The 14421-nt window shown below is 43.0% G+C and overlaps 1 protein-coding gene across 1 annotated transcript in view; it reads left to right on the top strand.

Moving 5' to 3' along the window:
- The window catches only part of TERB2 (telomere repeat binding bouquet formation protein 2), an 80954-nt gene extending 69516 nt beyond the window's left edge, over window positions 1-11438 (top strand). Inside the window, exons 7-8 of the mRNA XM_044277108.1 lie at window positions 10826-10905; window positions 11296-11438. Coding sequence (XP_044133043.1) covers window positions 10826-10905; window positions 11296-11438 — 223 coding nt within the window. The remainder of the gene's footprint in view (window positions 1-10825; window positions 10906-11295) is intronic.
- Window positions 11439-14421: the final 2983 nt, after the last annotated feature.

Genomic DNA, 14421 nt, shown 5'->3' with positions numbered 1-14421 from the left:
GTCGTTACGGACATGGTAATAGCTAATATGTATATTTTCTTTTATTTTTTTAAGTTTTACACAATAATGTTATTTTTGAAACAAAAAAAACATGTTTTAGTGTCTCCATAATCTGAGAGTCATAGTTTTATCAGCTTTTAGGCAATTGTCTCAGGTTGGGTACCATTTTTGCGGGATGAGATGACGGTTAGATTGGCACTATTTTGGGGAGCATACGACTTTTTGATCACTTGCTATTACACTTTTTTGACACCGTTTTTTTTTCTTTTTTCTTTTACGGTGTTCACCTCAGGGTTTAGGTCATGTGAGATTTTTATAGATCAGGGTCTTCCGACGCGACGATGCCTAATATGTCTACTTTTAAAAAAAAAATTACTTTTAGCATAAAAAAGCATTTTTGAAACAAAAAAATCATATTTTAGTCTGAAAGCCATTGTTTTTTTATTTTTTGGGCCATTTTCTCATGTACGGGCTCATTTTTGTGGGATGAGGCGTACATATGACTTTTTTGATCACTTTTATTACCTTTTTTGGGAAGTGAGGTGGGCAAAATTTCAATTTTATCATAGTTTTTATTTTTTATTTTTTATGGCATTCACCGTGCGGGGAATATAACATGACGGTTTTATAGATCAGGTTGTTACGGACGTGGTGATATATAACATGTGTAGGGAATTTTTTTTATTTTTTATCAGGGATAAATGTGTTTTTTTATTTTTACATTTTTTTCCACTTTTTTTAACATTTTTTTTTTACCCATACCCACTTGGTTCTTGAAGATCCAGTGGGTCTGATGTCTGTTTAATACAGTACAGTACACTATATAGTGTACTGTACTGTATTTCACTTACACTTTGTCTGAACAGATCTCTGCCTTTAGCACAGATCTGTTCAGCACCATGGAAAGCAGGATGCCTGAGAAGGCGTCCTGTTGCCATGGGAACCTTCTCCTTCTGCCACAACTGAGCAGACGGGGAAGGGGAGGGAGGGGGGCTCCCTCCCTCTGTGACACCATCCTGTCTGGGAGAGGGAGGGAGCTCCCTCCCTGTTCACCACTGCCATACAGCGGTCCCTATGGAAGGTGTTAAAACGGCTGACATCTGCACAGATGTCAGCCGTTTGAATCAGTGTCAGCAATGAGCGCGCTCGCCCCCCACACTGCCGCCCGCCTCCTGCACCTCCCGCACCTGCGGTTTGTAGCGATCGGCAATAGGACCCCCCTAGGCATTTTCACAGGCTGCCTGCTGAGTGATTTAAGCAGGCACCCCGTTCTGATCACTGCCGGCCGCGCGGCAGTGATCAGAACTACAAATTACTTACGGGTACGCCCTGTGTCCTTAAGTACCAGAACATCAGGGCGTACCTGTACGCCCTGTGTCCTTAAGAGGTTAACCCCTTCGTTACAAGCGCCGTGTAAACATGGCGCCCGCTCGTCATGGCCGGCAGATCTCTGCTGTTTCATACAGCAGAGAGCTGAGGCTAATGCCGATTGCGGTAATTAAAGGCTTTAGATGCCGCCGTGATCAAGCGAGATCACGGCATCTAAATGCGCAAAAAACAGGAAGCTCACGCTTCTGGGCTTGCTACCAATGCACGGTTAGGCCAATTCGGGCATTGATAGTTGTGCTGAATACTTTCTGAATACCTGAATAGTTGTGCTGAATACCGCTGACGAGGCTAATAGTATTCATGCTGCAATTCTTATTTTTGCCACCAGATGGCAGGCCAGGATAAGAAATGAGCAAATTAGGGTTTAAATGTCAATTTAAAAATCCCTGATAGAACAAAATCAAAAAAGAAAAAAACATCATTTATAGGCTCATATATAAGCTTCAAAATTATTCCAAAAAAATAAAAAATTAAAAATAAAAATGTAAAAAAATACAGTTGCAAGAAAAAGTATGTGAACTCTTTGGAAAGATGGATTTCTGCACAAATTGGTCATAAAATGTGATCTGATTTTCATCTAAGTCACAACAATAGACAATCACAGTCTACTTAAACTAATAACACACAAAGAATTAAATGTTGCCATGTTTTTATTCAACACACCATGTAAACATTCACAGTGCAGGTGGAAAAAGTATGTGAACCCTTGGATTTAACAACCGGTTGAACCTCCTTTGGCAGCCATAACTTCAACCAAACGTTTCCTGTAGTTGCAGATCAGACGTGCACAACGGTCAGGAGTAATTCTTGACCATTCCTCTTTACAGAACTGTTTCAGTTCAGCAATATTCTTGGGATGTCTGGTGTGAATCGCTTTCTTGAGGTCATGCCACAGCATGTTAATCGGATTGAGGTCAGGACTCTGACTGGGCCTCTCCAGAAGGCGTATTTTCTTCTGTTTAAGCCATTCTGTTGTTGATTTACTTCTATCCTTTAGGTCGTTTTCCTGTTGCAACGCCCATCTTCTGTTGAGCTTCAGCTGGTGGATAGATGGCCTTAAGTTCTCCTGCAAAATGTCTTGGGAATTCATTTTTCCTTCGATGATAGCAATCTGTCCAGGCCCTGACGCAACAAAGCATCCCCAAACCATGATGCCTCCACCACCATACTTCACAGTTGGGATGAGGTTTTGATGTTGGTGTGCTGTGCCTCTTTTTCTCCACACATAGTGTTGTGTGTTTCTTCCAAACAACTCAACTTTGGTTTTATCTGTCCACAGAATATTTTGCCAGTACTGCTGTGGAACATCCAGGTGCTCTTGTGCAAACTGTAAATGTGCAGCAATGTTTTTTTTGCCTCTGTGGTATCCTCCCATGAAATCCATTCTTGTTTAGTGTTTTACATATCATAGATTCACTAACAGGGATGTTAGCATATGCCAGAGACTTTTGTAAGTCTTTAGCTGACACTCTAGGATTCTTCTTCACCTCATTGAGTAGTCTGCACTGTGCTCATGCAGTCATATTTACAGGACGGACACTCCCAGGTAGTGTCACGGAAGGTGTACAGGAAACAAGACAATGCAAAATGAATATATGACTCACTGGATCCAAAACTAAGGAACAAAAGGGAGACCCCTGCATAAGACCAGGCACTCTCCCTGACTGCTCAGCCAATGCGAAAATCCCAATGGTGGATGATCGCATATCCACGTACCTCGACTATATACCACCTGAACACCCTACAATAGTGAGGGGACACGACCACCGGCTCCCTACACTAGACACGGAGGGAGTCAGGGTCACCTGGGATCCAGCAAACAGAAAATCACAAATAAATGTACAGCACTTATCTTGTAGAAGGCTGGAAAATAGGATCAGCATGCACACACACTCCAGGAAGTTGTATAAGCCGCACACTAATGCATTATGGGGAGGGATTTAAAGGGATGCAATCAGTCCAACTACATGACAGCTGACTTGGAAGATGCTAACGAGGCTAACGAGATGAGGAACTGAAATTCAAAACATAGAAAACTCAAGGAGGAGGTTCTGAAAGGCTTCTGTCAGAGCTTCTCAGCTGTCTGGTTGTGACAGTACCCCTCCCTCTACGAGTGGACTCCGGACACTCAGAGCCCACCTTCTCAGGATGGGACCTATGGAAAGCCCTGAGGAGACGAGTGGCCTTAATGTCCGTCACTGGGACCCACATCCTCTCCTCAGGACCATAACCCTCCCAATGAACGAGGTACTGGAGAGAACTGCGGACAAGACGAGAATCCACAATCCTAGAGACCTGAAATTCAAGATTCCCATCAACCATAATCGGAGGAGGAGGCAAAGGCGAGGGTACAATGGGTTGAACATAAGGTTTCAATAAGGACTTATGAAAAACATTATGGATCTTCCAAGTCTGAGGAAGATCAAGACAGTAGGCAACAGGATTGATGACAGACAGGATTTTGTAAGGCCCAATAATCCTAGGACCCAACTTCCAGGAGGGAACCTTCTATTTGATATTCTTGGTAGACAACCACACCAGATCACCAACATTCAGGTCCGGACCAGGCACACGTCTCTTATCTGCCACACGCTTATATCTCTCACTCATGCTCTTTAGATTATCCTGAATCTTTTGCCAAATAGAAGACAAAGACGAGGAGAATCTGTCCTCATCAGGTAAACCAGAAGACCCCTCTCCCGAGAAAGTCCCAAACTGCGGATGAAACCCATATGCACCAAAAAATGGTGACTTATCAGAGGACTCCTGACGACGATTATTTAAAGCAAACTCGGCAAGGGACAAAAAAAGAACACCAATCCTCCTGATTCTCCGCCACAAAACAGCGCAGATATGTCTCCAGATTCTGATTGACGCGCTCTGTCTGGCCATTCGACTGCGGGTGGAAAGCAGAAGAGAATGACAACCGAACCCCCAAGCGAGAACAGAAAGCCTTCCAGAATCTGGAAACAAACTGCGTGCCCCTATCAGAGACTATATCTGAAGGAATACCATGCAATTTGACAATGTGATCAATAAATGCCTGCGCCAGTGTCTTAGCATTGGGCAAACCAGGAAAAGGGATGAAATGCACCATTTTGCTAAAACGGTCCACCACCACCAGAATCACAGTCTTCCCCGAGGAACGAGGCAGGTCCGTTATGAAGTCCATGGACAGATGTGTCCAAGGACGGGAAGGAATGGGTAAGGGAAGGAGAGGACCTGATGGCTGTGAATGAGGGACTTTGGCACGAGCGCAAGTCTCGCAGGCTGCCACAAAACCCTCAACCGACTTACGAAGCGCAGGCCACCAGAATCTCCGAGCGATGAGATCCACTGTGGCTCTTGCTCCCGGGTGCCCAGCAAGGACCGTATCGTGGTGTTCCTTAAAAATGTTGTGTCTTAAAGCGAGAGGCACAAACAACCTCCCAGGAGGACAAAGATCAGGAGCCTCTGACTGGGCTGCCTGCACCTCTGCCTCCAATTCAGGAAAAAGAGCAGAGACCACCACACCTTCAGCCAAAATGGGACCCGGGTCTTCAAAATTCCCACCTCCCGGAAAACAACGTGACAGGGCATCTGCCTTCACATTCTTAACCCCAGGGCAGAACGTGACAACAAAATTAAACCTTGAAAAGAACAAAGACCATCTGGCCTGTCTCGGGTTCAGACGCTTGGCTGACTCCAAGTAGGCCAGATTTTTATGGTCAGTAAACACGGTAATAGGGTGTCTGGCTCCCTCTAGCCAATGGCGCCATTCCTCAAAAGCCAACTTGATGGCCAACAATTCCCTATCTCCCACATCGTAATTTCTCTCTGCGGAGGAGAGTTTCTTCGAGAAAAAGGCACACGGTCGCCATTTGGCAGGAGAGGAACCCTGAGACAAGACCGCACCCACACGCACCTCAGAAGCATCAACCTCAACTATGAAGGGTAGAGAAATATCAGGTTGTACCAAGATGGGAGCGGAAGCAAAACTCTCCTTGATATTAGAAAAGGCCTTACGCGCCTCTACCGACCAGGAAGAAAAATCTACCCCCTTTCTGGTCATATCAGTGAGTGGTTTAACAATAGAGGAATAATTCAAAATAAACTTCCTGCAATAATTGGCAAAGCCCAAAAAACGCATCAGCGCCTTCTGATTCTCAGGAAGCTCCCACTCCAGCACAGCGCGGACCTTCTCGGGGTCCATGCGAAAACCAGAAGCGGAGAGAAGAAACCCCAGAAATTGAATTTCTGGAACCGCAAACACACATTTTTCCAGTTACGCGTATAATTTATTCTCCCGCAGGATGAGCAAGACCTGACGTAAGTGTTCCTTATAAGTTTTGAAATCAGGAGAAAAAATCTAAATGTCATCCAAATACACTAATACAAATTTTCTTATTAAATGATAAAAAATGCTGTTCACGAAATGCAGAAAAACGGCTGGGGCATTCATCAAACCAAAAGGCATAACCAAATTCTCAAAATGGCCCTCAGGGGTATTGAAGGCCGTCTTCCATTCGTCTCCTTCTCTGACCCTGACCAGGTTGTATGCCCCTCTTAGATCTAATTTGGAAAAGACTTTAGCCCCAACAATCTGGTTAAACAGGTCCGGGATCAGAGGAAGCAGATAAGGGTCACGAATAGTGATACTGTTCATCTCCCTGAAATCCAGACAAGGTCTTAAAGAACCATCTTTTTTCTTAACAAAGAAAAAACCAGCGGCAACAGGTGACTTCGAGGGTCGTATGTGTCATTTTCTCAGACTCTCCGAGATATAAGCATGCATAGCGACCCTTTCAGGTTGGGAAAGATTGTATAAACGAGATTTAGGGAGCTTGGCGTCTGGGATGAGATTAATAGGGCAATCGTACTCCCTGTGTGGGGGCAAATCCTGAACTCCACTCTCAGAGAAGACATCCAAAAATTCAGAGTGAAATGGTGGTACAGTCTTAGTAGAAACCTCAGAAACAGATGTCGTGAGGCAATTCTCTCTGCAAAAGTCACTTCAACCTTTTATTTGCCTCGCTTGCCAATCAATGGTGGGGTTATGCTTAGTGAGCCAGGGTAGCCCCAACACAAGAGGAGTAGGTAATCGCTAAGGACAAAACATGACACATCCTCAACATGAGCATCACTCACAATTAAACGAATATTGTGAACTATGCCCTTTAATGATTTCTGAGAAAGTGGAGCGGAATCAATAGCAAAAACAGGAATATCCTTTCCCAAAGTGCACACCTGGAAACCATGAGTTATGGCAAAATGATTATCAATGAGATTGACAGCTGCTCCACTATCTACAAAAATCTCACAAAAAATGTTCTTGCTCTCTAGCGCCACCCTGGCAGGCAGGACAAAACGGGAACTACAAGCAAACGGAAAACCTTCAATTTCCGGCTCAACCCTGCCAATAGTAACAGATGGAACATTTTTAAAAGATTTTTTCCTTTTTGTTTCTTTATTACTCCCAGAAAACTGCCTGAATCTCCTAGAGGGACAAACATTTGCCAAATGATTTATACCTCCACAACAAAAACAAACCCTCCCATGTGGGCTGAATCTTCTATTGTCAGAGGCAATCAACCCCAGCTGCATGGGCTCCTGCTCAGAAGGGGCTGACAGCGACTGAGACCCCTGCGCATAGAATGAGACCGCTGCACTGTCCTGGGACTGAGTATGACAGGAAGGAGAGATCTCTCCTCTCTCTCTAAGACGCCTGTCAATACGAACGGCCTGAGACATAGCACAGTCCAAGGAGATAGGCCTCTCATGAAAGGCAAATGCATCTTTCAATCCCTCTGAAAGACCATGGCAAAATTGACTTCGGAGTGCAGCATCATTCCAACCAGTATCAGCTGCCCATCTCCGAAATTCTGAGCAGTATATCTCTGCATATTGTTTACCCTGGCATAACAGACCTAGTCTAGACTCAGCCAAAGCAACACGATCCGGATCATCATATATCTGACCCAGGGCTAAAAAGCCCACGACTGAGCGTTACCCCTGAGCAGCGATATAATGATCCCCACCCTCCATTCCTCATCACCAGAGGAATGGGGAAGAAGGCGAAAATGGAGTTTGCAAGCCTCTCTGAAACGCACAAAATTCTCACTACCCCCGGAGAACGTATCCGGGAGCGAGATCTTAGGCTCAGAACAAACTCCATGAACGCAAGCTGAACCGGTCACTAGAAACTGAGAAAGAGTCTTACAGAGATCAGCTACCTCCAATGAAAGACCCTGGAAGCGTTCAGTCAAAAGTGAAACCGGATCCATGCTTGAGGCGGTTTTGGGCGGCTTATAATGTCACGGAAGGTGTATAGGAAACAAGACAATGCAAAATGAATATATGACTCACTGGATCCAAAACTAAGGAACAAAAGGGAGACCCCTGCATAAGACCTGGCACTCTCCCTGACTGCTCAGCCTATGCGAAAATCCCAATGGTGGATGATCGCATATCCACGTACCTCGACTATATACCACCTGAACACCCTACAATAGTGAGGGGACACGACCACCGGCTCCCTACACTAGACACGGAGGGAGTCAGGGTCACCTGGGATCCAGCAAACAGAAAATCACAAATAAATGTACAGCACTTATCTTGTAGAAGGCTGGAAAATAGGATCAGCATGCACACACACTCCAGGAAATTGTATAAGCCGCACACTAATGCATTATGGGGAGGAATTTAAAGGGATGCAATCAGTCCAACTACATGACAGCTGAGAGAGGCTAACGAGATGAGGAACTGAAATTCAAAACAAAGAAAACTCAAGGAGGAGGTTCTGAAAGGCTTCTGTCAGAGCTTCTCAGCTGTCTGGTTGTGACAGGTAGAGTAGCAGCAGTGCTGAACTTTCTCCATTTATAGACAATTTGTCTTACCGTGGACTGATTAACAGCAAGGCTTTTGGAGATACTTTTATAACCCTTTCCAGCTTTATGCAAGTCAGCAATTCTTAATCGTAGATCTTCTGTGAGAGCTCTTTTGTGCGAGGCATCATTCACATCAGGCAATGCGTCTTGTGAAAAGCAAACCCAGAACTGGTGTATGTTTTTTATAGGGCAGGGCAGCTGTAACAAATACCTCCAATCTCATCGCATTGATTGGACTCTAGTTGGCTGACACCTCACTCCAATTATCTCTTGGAGATATCATTAGTCTAGAGGTTCACATACTTTTTCCACCTGCACTGTGAATGTTTACATGGTGTGTTCAATAAAAACATGGTAACATTTAATTCTTTGTGTTATTAGTTTAAGCAGACTGTGATTGTCTATTGTTGTGACTTAGATAAAGATCAGATCACATTTTATGACCAATTTGTGCAGAAATCCATATTAATCCAAAGGGTTCACATACTTTTTCTTGCAACTGTATATAAAGAAATTAAGTTTAAATCACCCCCCTTTCCGTATAATTAAAAAGTCAATACCTAAATAACAATAAATATAAACATCATGGGTATCATCGCGACCGAGAACGCCCATACTATTAAAATATTTTTAAAAAATTCCAACATGGCGAATTGCGTAATGGAAAAAAGGGTCAAAACGGCCAATTTGCCATTTTTTCATTGCTTCTCTTACCCAATTTCCTTTTTTATAAATTGTGATAGAAAAGTCACGCACGCTCCAAAATGGTATTAATAAAAACTACAGATTGTTCCGCAAAAAATGAGCCTCTAAACAGCTCAGTAGTCATAAGTATAAATAAGTTATGGGGTCAGAATATGGTGATGTAAAAAAAAACATTTTTTTTTTTAGCAAAGTTTACATTTATTTTTACACTATTTAGACACACAAAACCTACACATATGGGGTATCGTTGTACACATCCTGACCCAGATAATGAAAATCATGGGTCAGTTTTTCTGTAAACAAAACGCTGTAGGAACAAAACTCGGAAAACTGTGGAGGAATTGCGTTTTTTTTTTCAATTCCACTCGATTTGGAAAAATTTTTACCGCTTCCCACTACATTTTATGCCATAATTAATGGTGGCATTAGAAAGTACAAACTGTCCCACAAAAAATAAGCCAATGTGACTGGAAATATAAAAAAGTTATGACTCATGGAAAATAGGGAAAAAACTGAAAAATGCAAAAACGAAAAAACCTCTGGTATCCTAAGGGTTAATATATTGGTGTTTAACTTTTTTTTTCTCACTTTTTTAAATTATTAGACCCCTTAGGGGCCTAGTACATTAGATCTTTTGATCCTTCTCCTATTTACCCTAATAGACTTCTATTAGGGTGAATAGGATTTTCACACTGTCTATTCTGAGCTATACCTCGTGCTTAGCTCCGTATGGAGATTGCCATGGCAGGCCTTGACCGCTTCAGCAGCGTCCAGGCTGCCTTCGCAACTGATCAGAGCCCCGCGATTTCAAAGTGGGGGCTCCGATTGGAAGGCAGAGGGAGCCGCATCCCTCTGCCTTTACTCACAGGTGCCTCAAGAGCTGGACCCCTCTGCATATGGCGCAGGCTTACTGCAAAGGCCCGATCCAGACATCCCCTCAGGTATTTTGAAGTAACTGTTTAAAAAAATGTCCCAAGTGCCCTAAAATAACCTTAGGGATCATGCCCTCAGGCTCATGATGGGTCCGCAAGCCGGAAGGTGCAGTGCAAAACGGAGGCATGGAAACCCACAGAAACACTACAAAGCGCTTCCGTGGGGTTTCTCTCTGTGCCTCCGCACCGCAAAAAATTAGCACATTTTCTATTTTTTTGCTGGGCGGACAGATCATTCAAGTTCAATGGGTCTGCATCTGTCTGTGGTAGTTTCACACAAGGGGGCCACAAATTGCATTCCTCAATGCACGGGACGGCCGGAACATGCTCGTATGCCTAAGCCGTGAAGCCCTGATTTCAATCACGCTTTTAATTCACTATTCTGGCACATCGCTGATTTTTTGGGTGGTGTCTTTTTAGTCACACACCATTTTAAAGGGAACCTGACAGCAAGATATTCAATACTTAACTAAGCACATTAACTTATCTGTCCAAGCGTGTTGCCCCAATGGTGCCCTTGTCTTGATTTAGGGTTTTATGTATACAGAAAAAGTAATCTTTATTCAACACTCCTGGGGTATGCTAATGAGAGCTGTCAAGTTAAGGAGGTTGGCCCTTGCAGCCTCCGAGCTCGGCTTGCCGTGCCCAGATCCTGCCTCCTGCCCCTTATTGTTCTAGGGCAGTGGAACATCCTGTGTAGTAAAGCTGAGTGTACAGCTCCTGGCTTCAGTGCATGTGCCAGGTAATGGAGACAGTATGTGCCTGAAAGGTTGGCTTCACTAAGCAGGCTCTGTGAAAGAGAAAGATTATACCTGCGCGATATGTGGAGGTGCTATAACACACATATAATGCATGTAAAAAAGGGTTTCCTGTGCAAGGTTATTTTTGGAGTAACTTCTTTTGTGGTTAATATACATACTGTTTTCTGTTAAGGAAAACGGCTGGTCGTGAACAATCAGCTGATGTGAGACTCCACACTCTACCCAAGTACCCCGAAAATAATATGTTTTCAGGTAAATCTGTTATATTAGATTTCATCACCAACAATTTTGCCTTAAATAAAAAATAAAAAAATCATACAAATAAGATGTTGTTAACTATAGCACATCTCCAATGATATGTTTTTTTCTCGGTATACAGATTTACTTTTTTAACTAATAAAGGGTTGTTATTATTTACTTCATTTTTTGATGTGTGATGCCATTTACGTGCTCCATCTTCTTCTTTGCTTTGTTATTCTCAGGATCAAGAAACAAAAAATACCTCCACAAAATGACAACCTACCACATATTTACTGAATGGCACCATACTATACAAAATATATTGTCACCTACCAATATTCAAAGAATCACCTAAATATTTACACTTTGAAATATTTTTTATTTTATTTTTGCCTCCCACAGGTTACACTTCCATTGACCAGTTGAGAAAATTCTCAGAAGAACTTCATGATTTTATACCTGACACCTCAGAATATCGTGTTTTATATGTTCATGGTGAAAGCAGCAATTTTCCAGGGATTAAAAATTTAAATAGCAAAAAATAGGTTTGTTATCCACCACCACCACAACTAAATGCAATCACATGGCAGGTTTGCCTGATTACAAATTCTATGTTCCATAAATATTTATGCTTGTATTTCAATCATTTTGTGCAACATGTAATAAAATAGGATGTGTGAGAAAAAGAATAATGTCCAGGAGTATTTAAAGAGGCCCTTTCACCACTCCTGACATGTCTGTGTTAATAGCTTCATGCATTCCCTATGTAATAACAATTCTAGAGCATCTATTCTTCTGTCTGTATGTTGTCCCATTCCTCTATTATTTCCACTAGAAGTTATGAATAATTGCTAGCAGTCTGCAGTAAGGGTACAGAGGGGAAGTTGGGGGTGTGTATAGAGTGAGTCTCTGTAGGTACACCCCCCCCCCCCCCAACTGGTTACCTCCCCTCTGTACCCTTACTGAAGGCTAATAGAAATTAATTCATAACTTCTAGTAGAAATAATAAAGGAAGGGCACAACATACAGACAGAAGAGCAGATGCTCCAGAATTGTTATTACATGAGGAATGCATGAAGATATTAAAACAGACATGTCAGGAGTGGTGAAAGATCTTCTTTAAGACGTCTAAAATGTAGATAGCACTGCTATCAGCTCTCAGGTACTCACAAGTAGTGACAAGTTCAAACAACTACCGGCGTGTATATACTATCAGTGATTTACAACCTTCCCTCTATGACTGTGTATACAGAAATAGCTGTCAGTCACTGATAGGACCTCCTCCTTGACTTAAAAAATCAGAATAATCAGGAATTTAAATTAATGAAATACACATTATATTGAATATTTTCTCATAAATCTGTATGTCCAGTGGCATACACAAAATCCATGGGGCCCCGGTGCGAAACTGATCCATGGGGCCCCCTCCCTGTCGCCCCACCACCAACCCGCCACAAGAATTTACTTGGGCCCCCTGGATTGGGATTAATAACGCTCCGTGCCTCTCTGTGACCTTTTTACTGCAAAATCACAGTGAGATAAAGTTGTCACTGTGATTTTGTAGCAAATAGATCACAGAGAGGCAAAGAGCATTATCAATCATATTAGTGCTCTGTGTCTCTGCTGTCCAGTACGGGGCTTGGCTCTCTTTCAAGCAGCAGATACCCCGCACGGCATCCACTCATGTCAAAGAGCCCTAAGCCCAGATATGTGTCCCCCTCACAGTAGTAGTTATGTCCAGATATGTGTCCCCCTTACAGTAGTTATGTCCAGATATGTGTTCCCCTCATAGTTGTTATGGCCAGATGTATCCCCCTCACAGTAGTAATGCCTAGATATGTGTTCCCCTCACAGTAGTTATGGCCAGATGTATCCCCCTCACAGTAGTTATGGCCAGATATGTGTCCCCCTCACAGTAGTTATGCCCAGATATGTGTCCCCCTCACAGTAGTAGTTATGTCCAGATATGTGCCCCCTCACTGTAGTTATGGCCAGATATGTGTCCCCCTCACAGTTACAGGGGGCAAAATGGAATATATATACAGCGGAGGCAAAAAATGGAATATATACACAGGGGACAAATGGAATTTATACAAAGGGGGCAACATGGATATATATATACAGGGGCCCTGTATATATATATGTATATATTTATATATATATTTATCCATTTTGCCCCCTCTGTATATATTCCATTTGTCCCCTGTGTATGTATTCAATTTTTTACCCCCTCTGTATATACACTCACCTAAAGAATTATTAGGAACACCTGTTCTATTTCCCATTAATGCGATTATCTAGTCAACCAATCTCATGGCAGTTGCTTCAATGCATGTAGGGTTGTGGTCCTGGGTCAAGACAATCTCCTGAACTCCAAACTGAATGTCAGAATGGGAAAGAAAGGTGATTTAAGCAATTTTGAGCGTGGCATGGTTGTTGGTGCCAGACGGGCCGGTCTGAGTATTTCACAATCTGCTCAGTTACTGGGATTTTCACGCACAACCATTTCTAGGGTTTACAAAGAATGGTGTGAAAAAGGAAAAACATCCAGTATGCGGCAGTCCTGTGGGCGAAAATGCCTTGTTGATGCTAGAGGTCAGAGGAGAATGGGCCGACTGATTCAAGCTGATAGAAGAGCAACGTTGACTGAAATAACCACTCGTTACAACCGAGGTATGCAGCAAAGCATTTGTGAAGCCACAACACGCACAACCTTGAGGAGAATGGGCTACAACAGCAGAAGACCCCACCGGGTACCACTCATCTCCACTACAAATAGGAAAAAAAGGCTACAATTTGCACAAGCTCACCAAAATTGGACTGTTGAAGACTGGAAAAATGTTGCCTGGTCTGATGAGTCTCGATTTCTGTTGAGATATTCAAATGGTAGAGTCTGAATTTGGCGTAAACAGAATGAGAACATGTATCCATCATGCCTTGTTACCATTGTGCAGGCTGGTGGTGGTGGTGTAATGGTGTGGGGGATGTTTTCTGGGTACACTTTAGGCCCCTTAGTGCCAATTGGCCATCGTTTAAATACCACAGGCTACCTGAGCAATGTTTCTGACCATGTCCATCCCTTCATGACCACCATGTACCCATCCTCTGATGGCTATTTCCAGCAGGATAATGCACCATGTCACAAAGCTCGAATCATTTAAAATTGGTTTCTTGAACATGACAATGAGTTCACTGTACTAAAATGGCCCCAACAGTCACCAGATCTCAACCCAATAGAGCATCTTTGGGATGTGGTGGAACAGGAGCTTCGTGCCCTGGATGTGCATCCCTCAAATCTCCATCAACTGCAAGATGCTATCCTATCAATATGGGCCAACATTTCTACAGAATGCTATCAGCACCTTGTTGAATCAATGCCACGTAGAATTAAGGCAGTTCTGAAGGCAAAAGGGGGTCCAACACCATGTGAGTATGGTGTTCCTAATAATTCTTTAGGTGAGTGTATTTTAATTTCTGTCATTTTTTGCATTTTGCCAAATATTTCATTAAATTTGCCACCTTGGTCGG

The sequence above is a fragment of the Bufo gargarizans genome, chromosome 2, assembly GCF_014858855.1.
Source record: "Bufo gargarizans isolate SCDJY-AF-19 chromosome 2, ASM1485885v1, whole genome shotgun sequence".
Lineage (NCBI taxonomy): Eukaryota > Metazoa > Chordata > Amphibia > Anura > Bufonidae > Bufo > Bufo gargarizans.
Note: the sequence above shows the minus strand (reverse complement) of the source record. Positions and strands in the feature narration are given on the sequence as shown.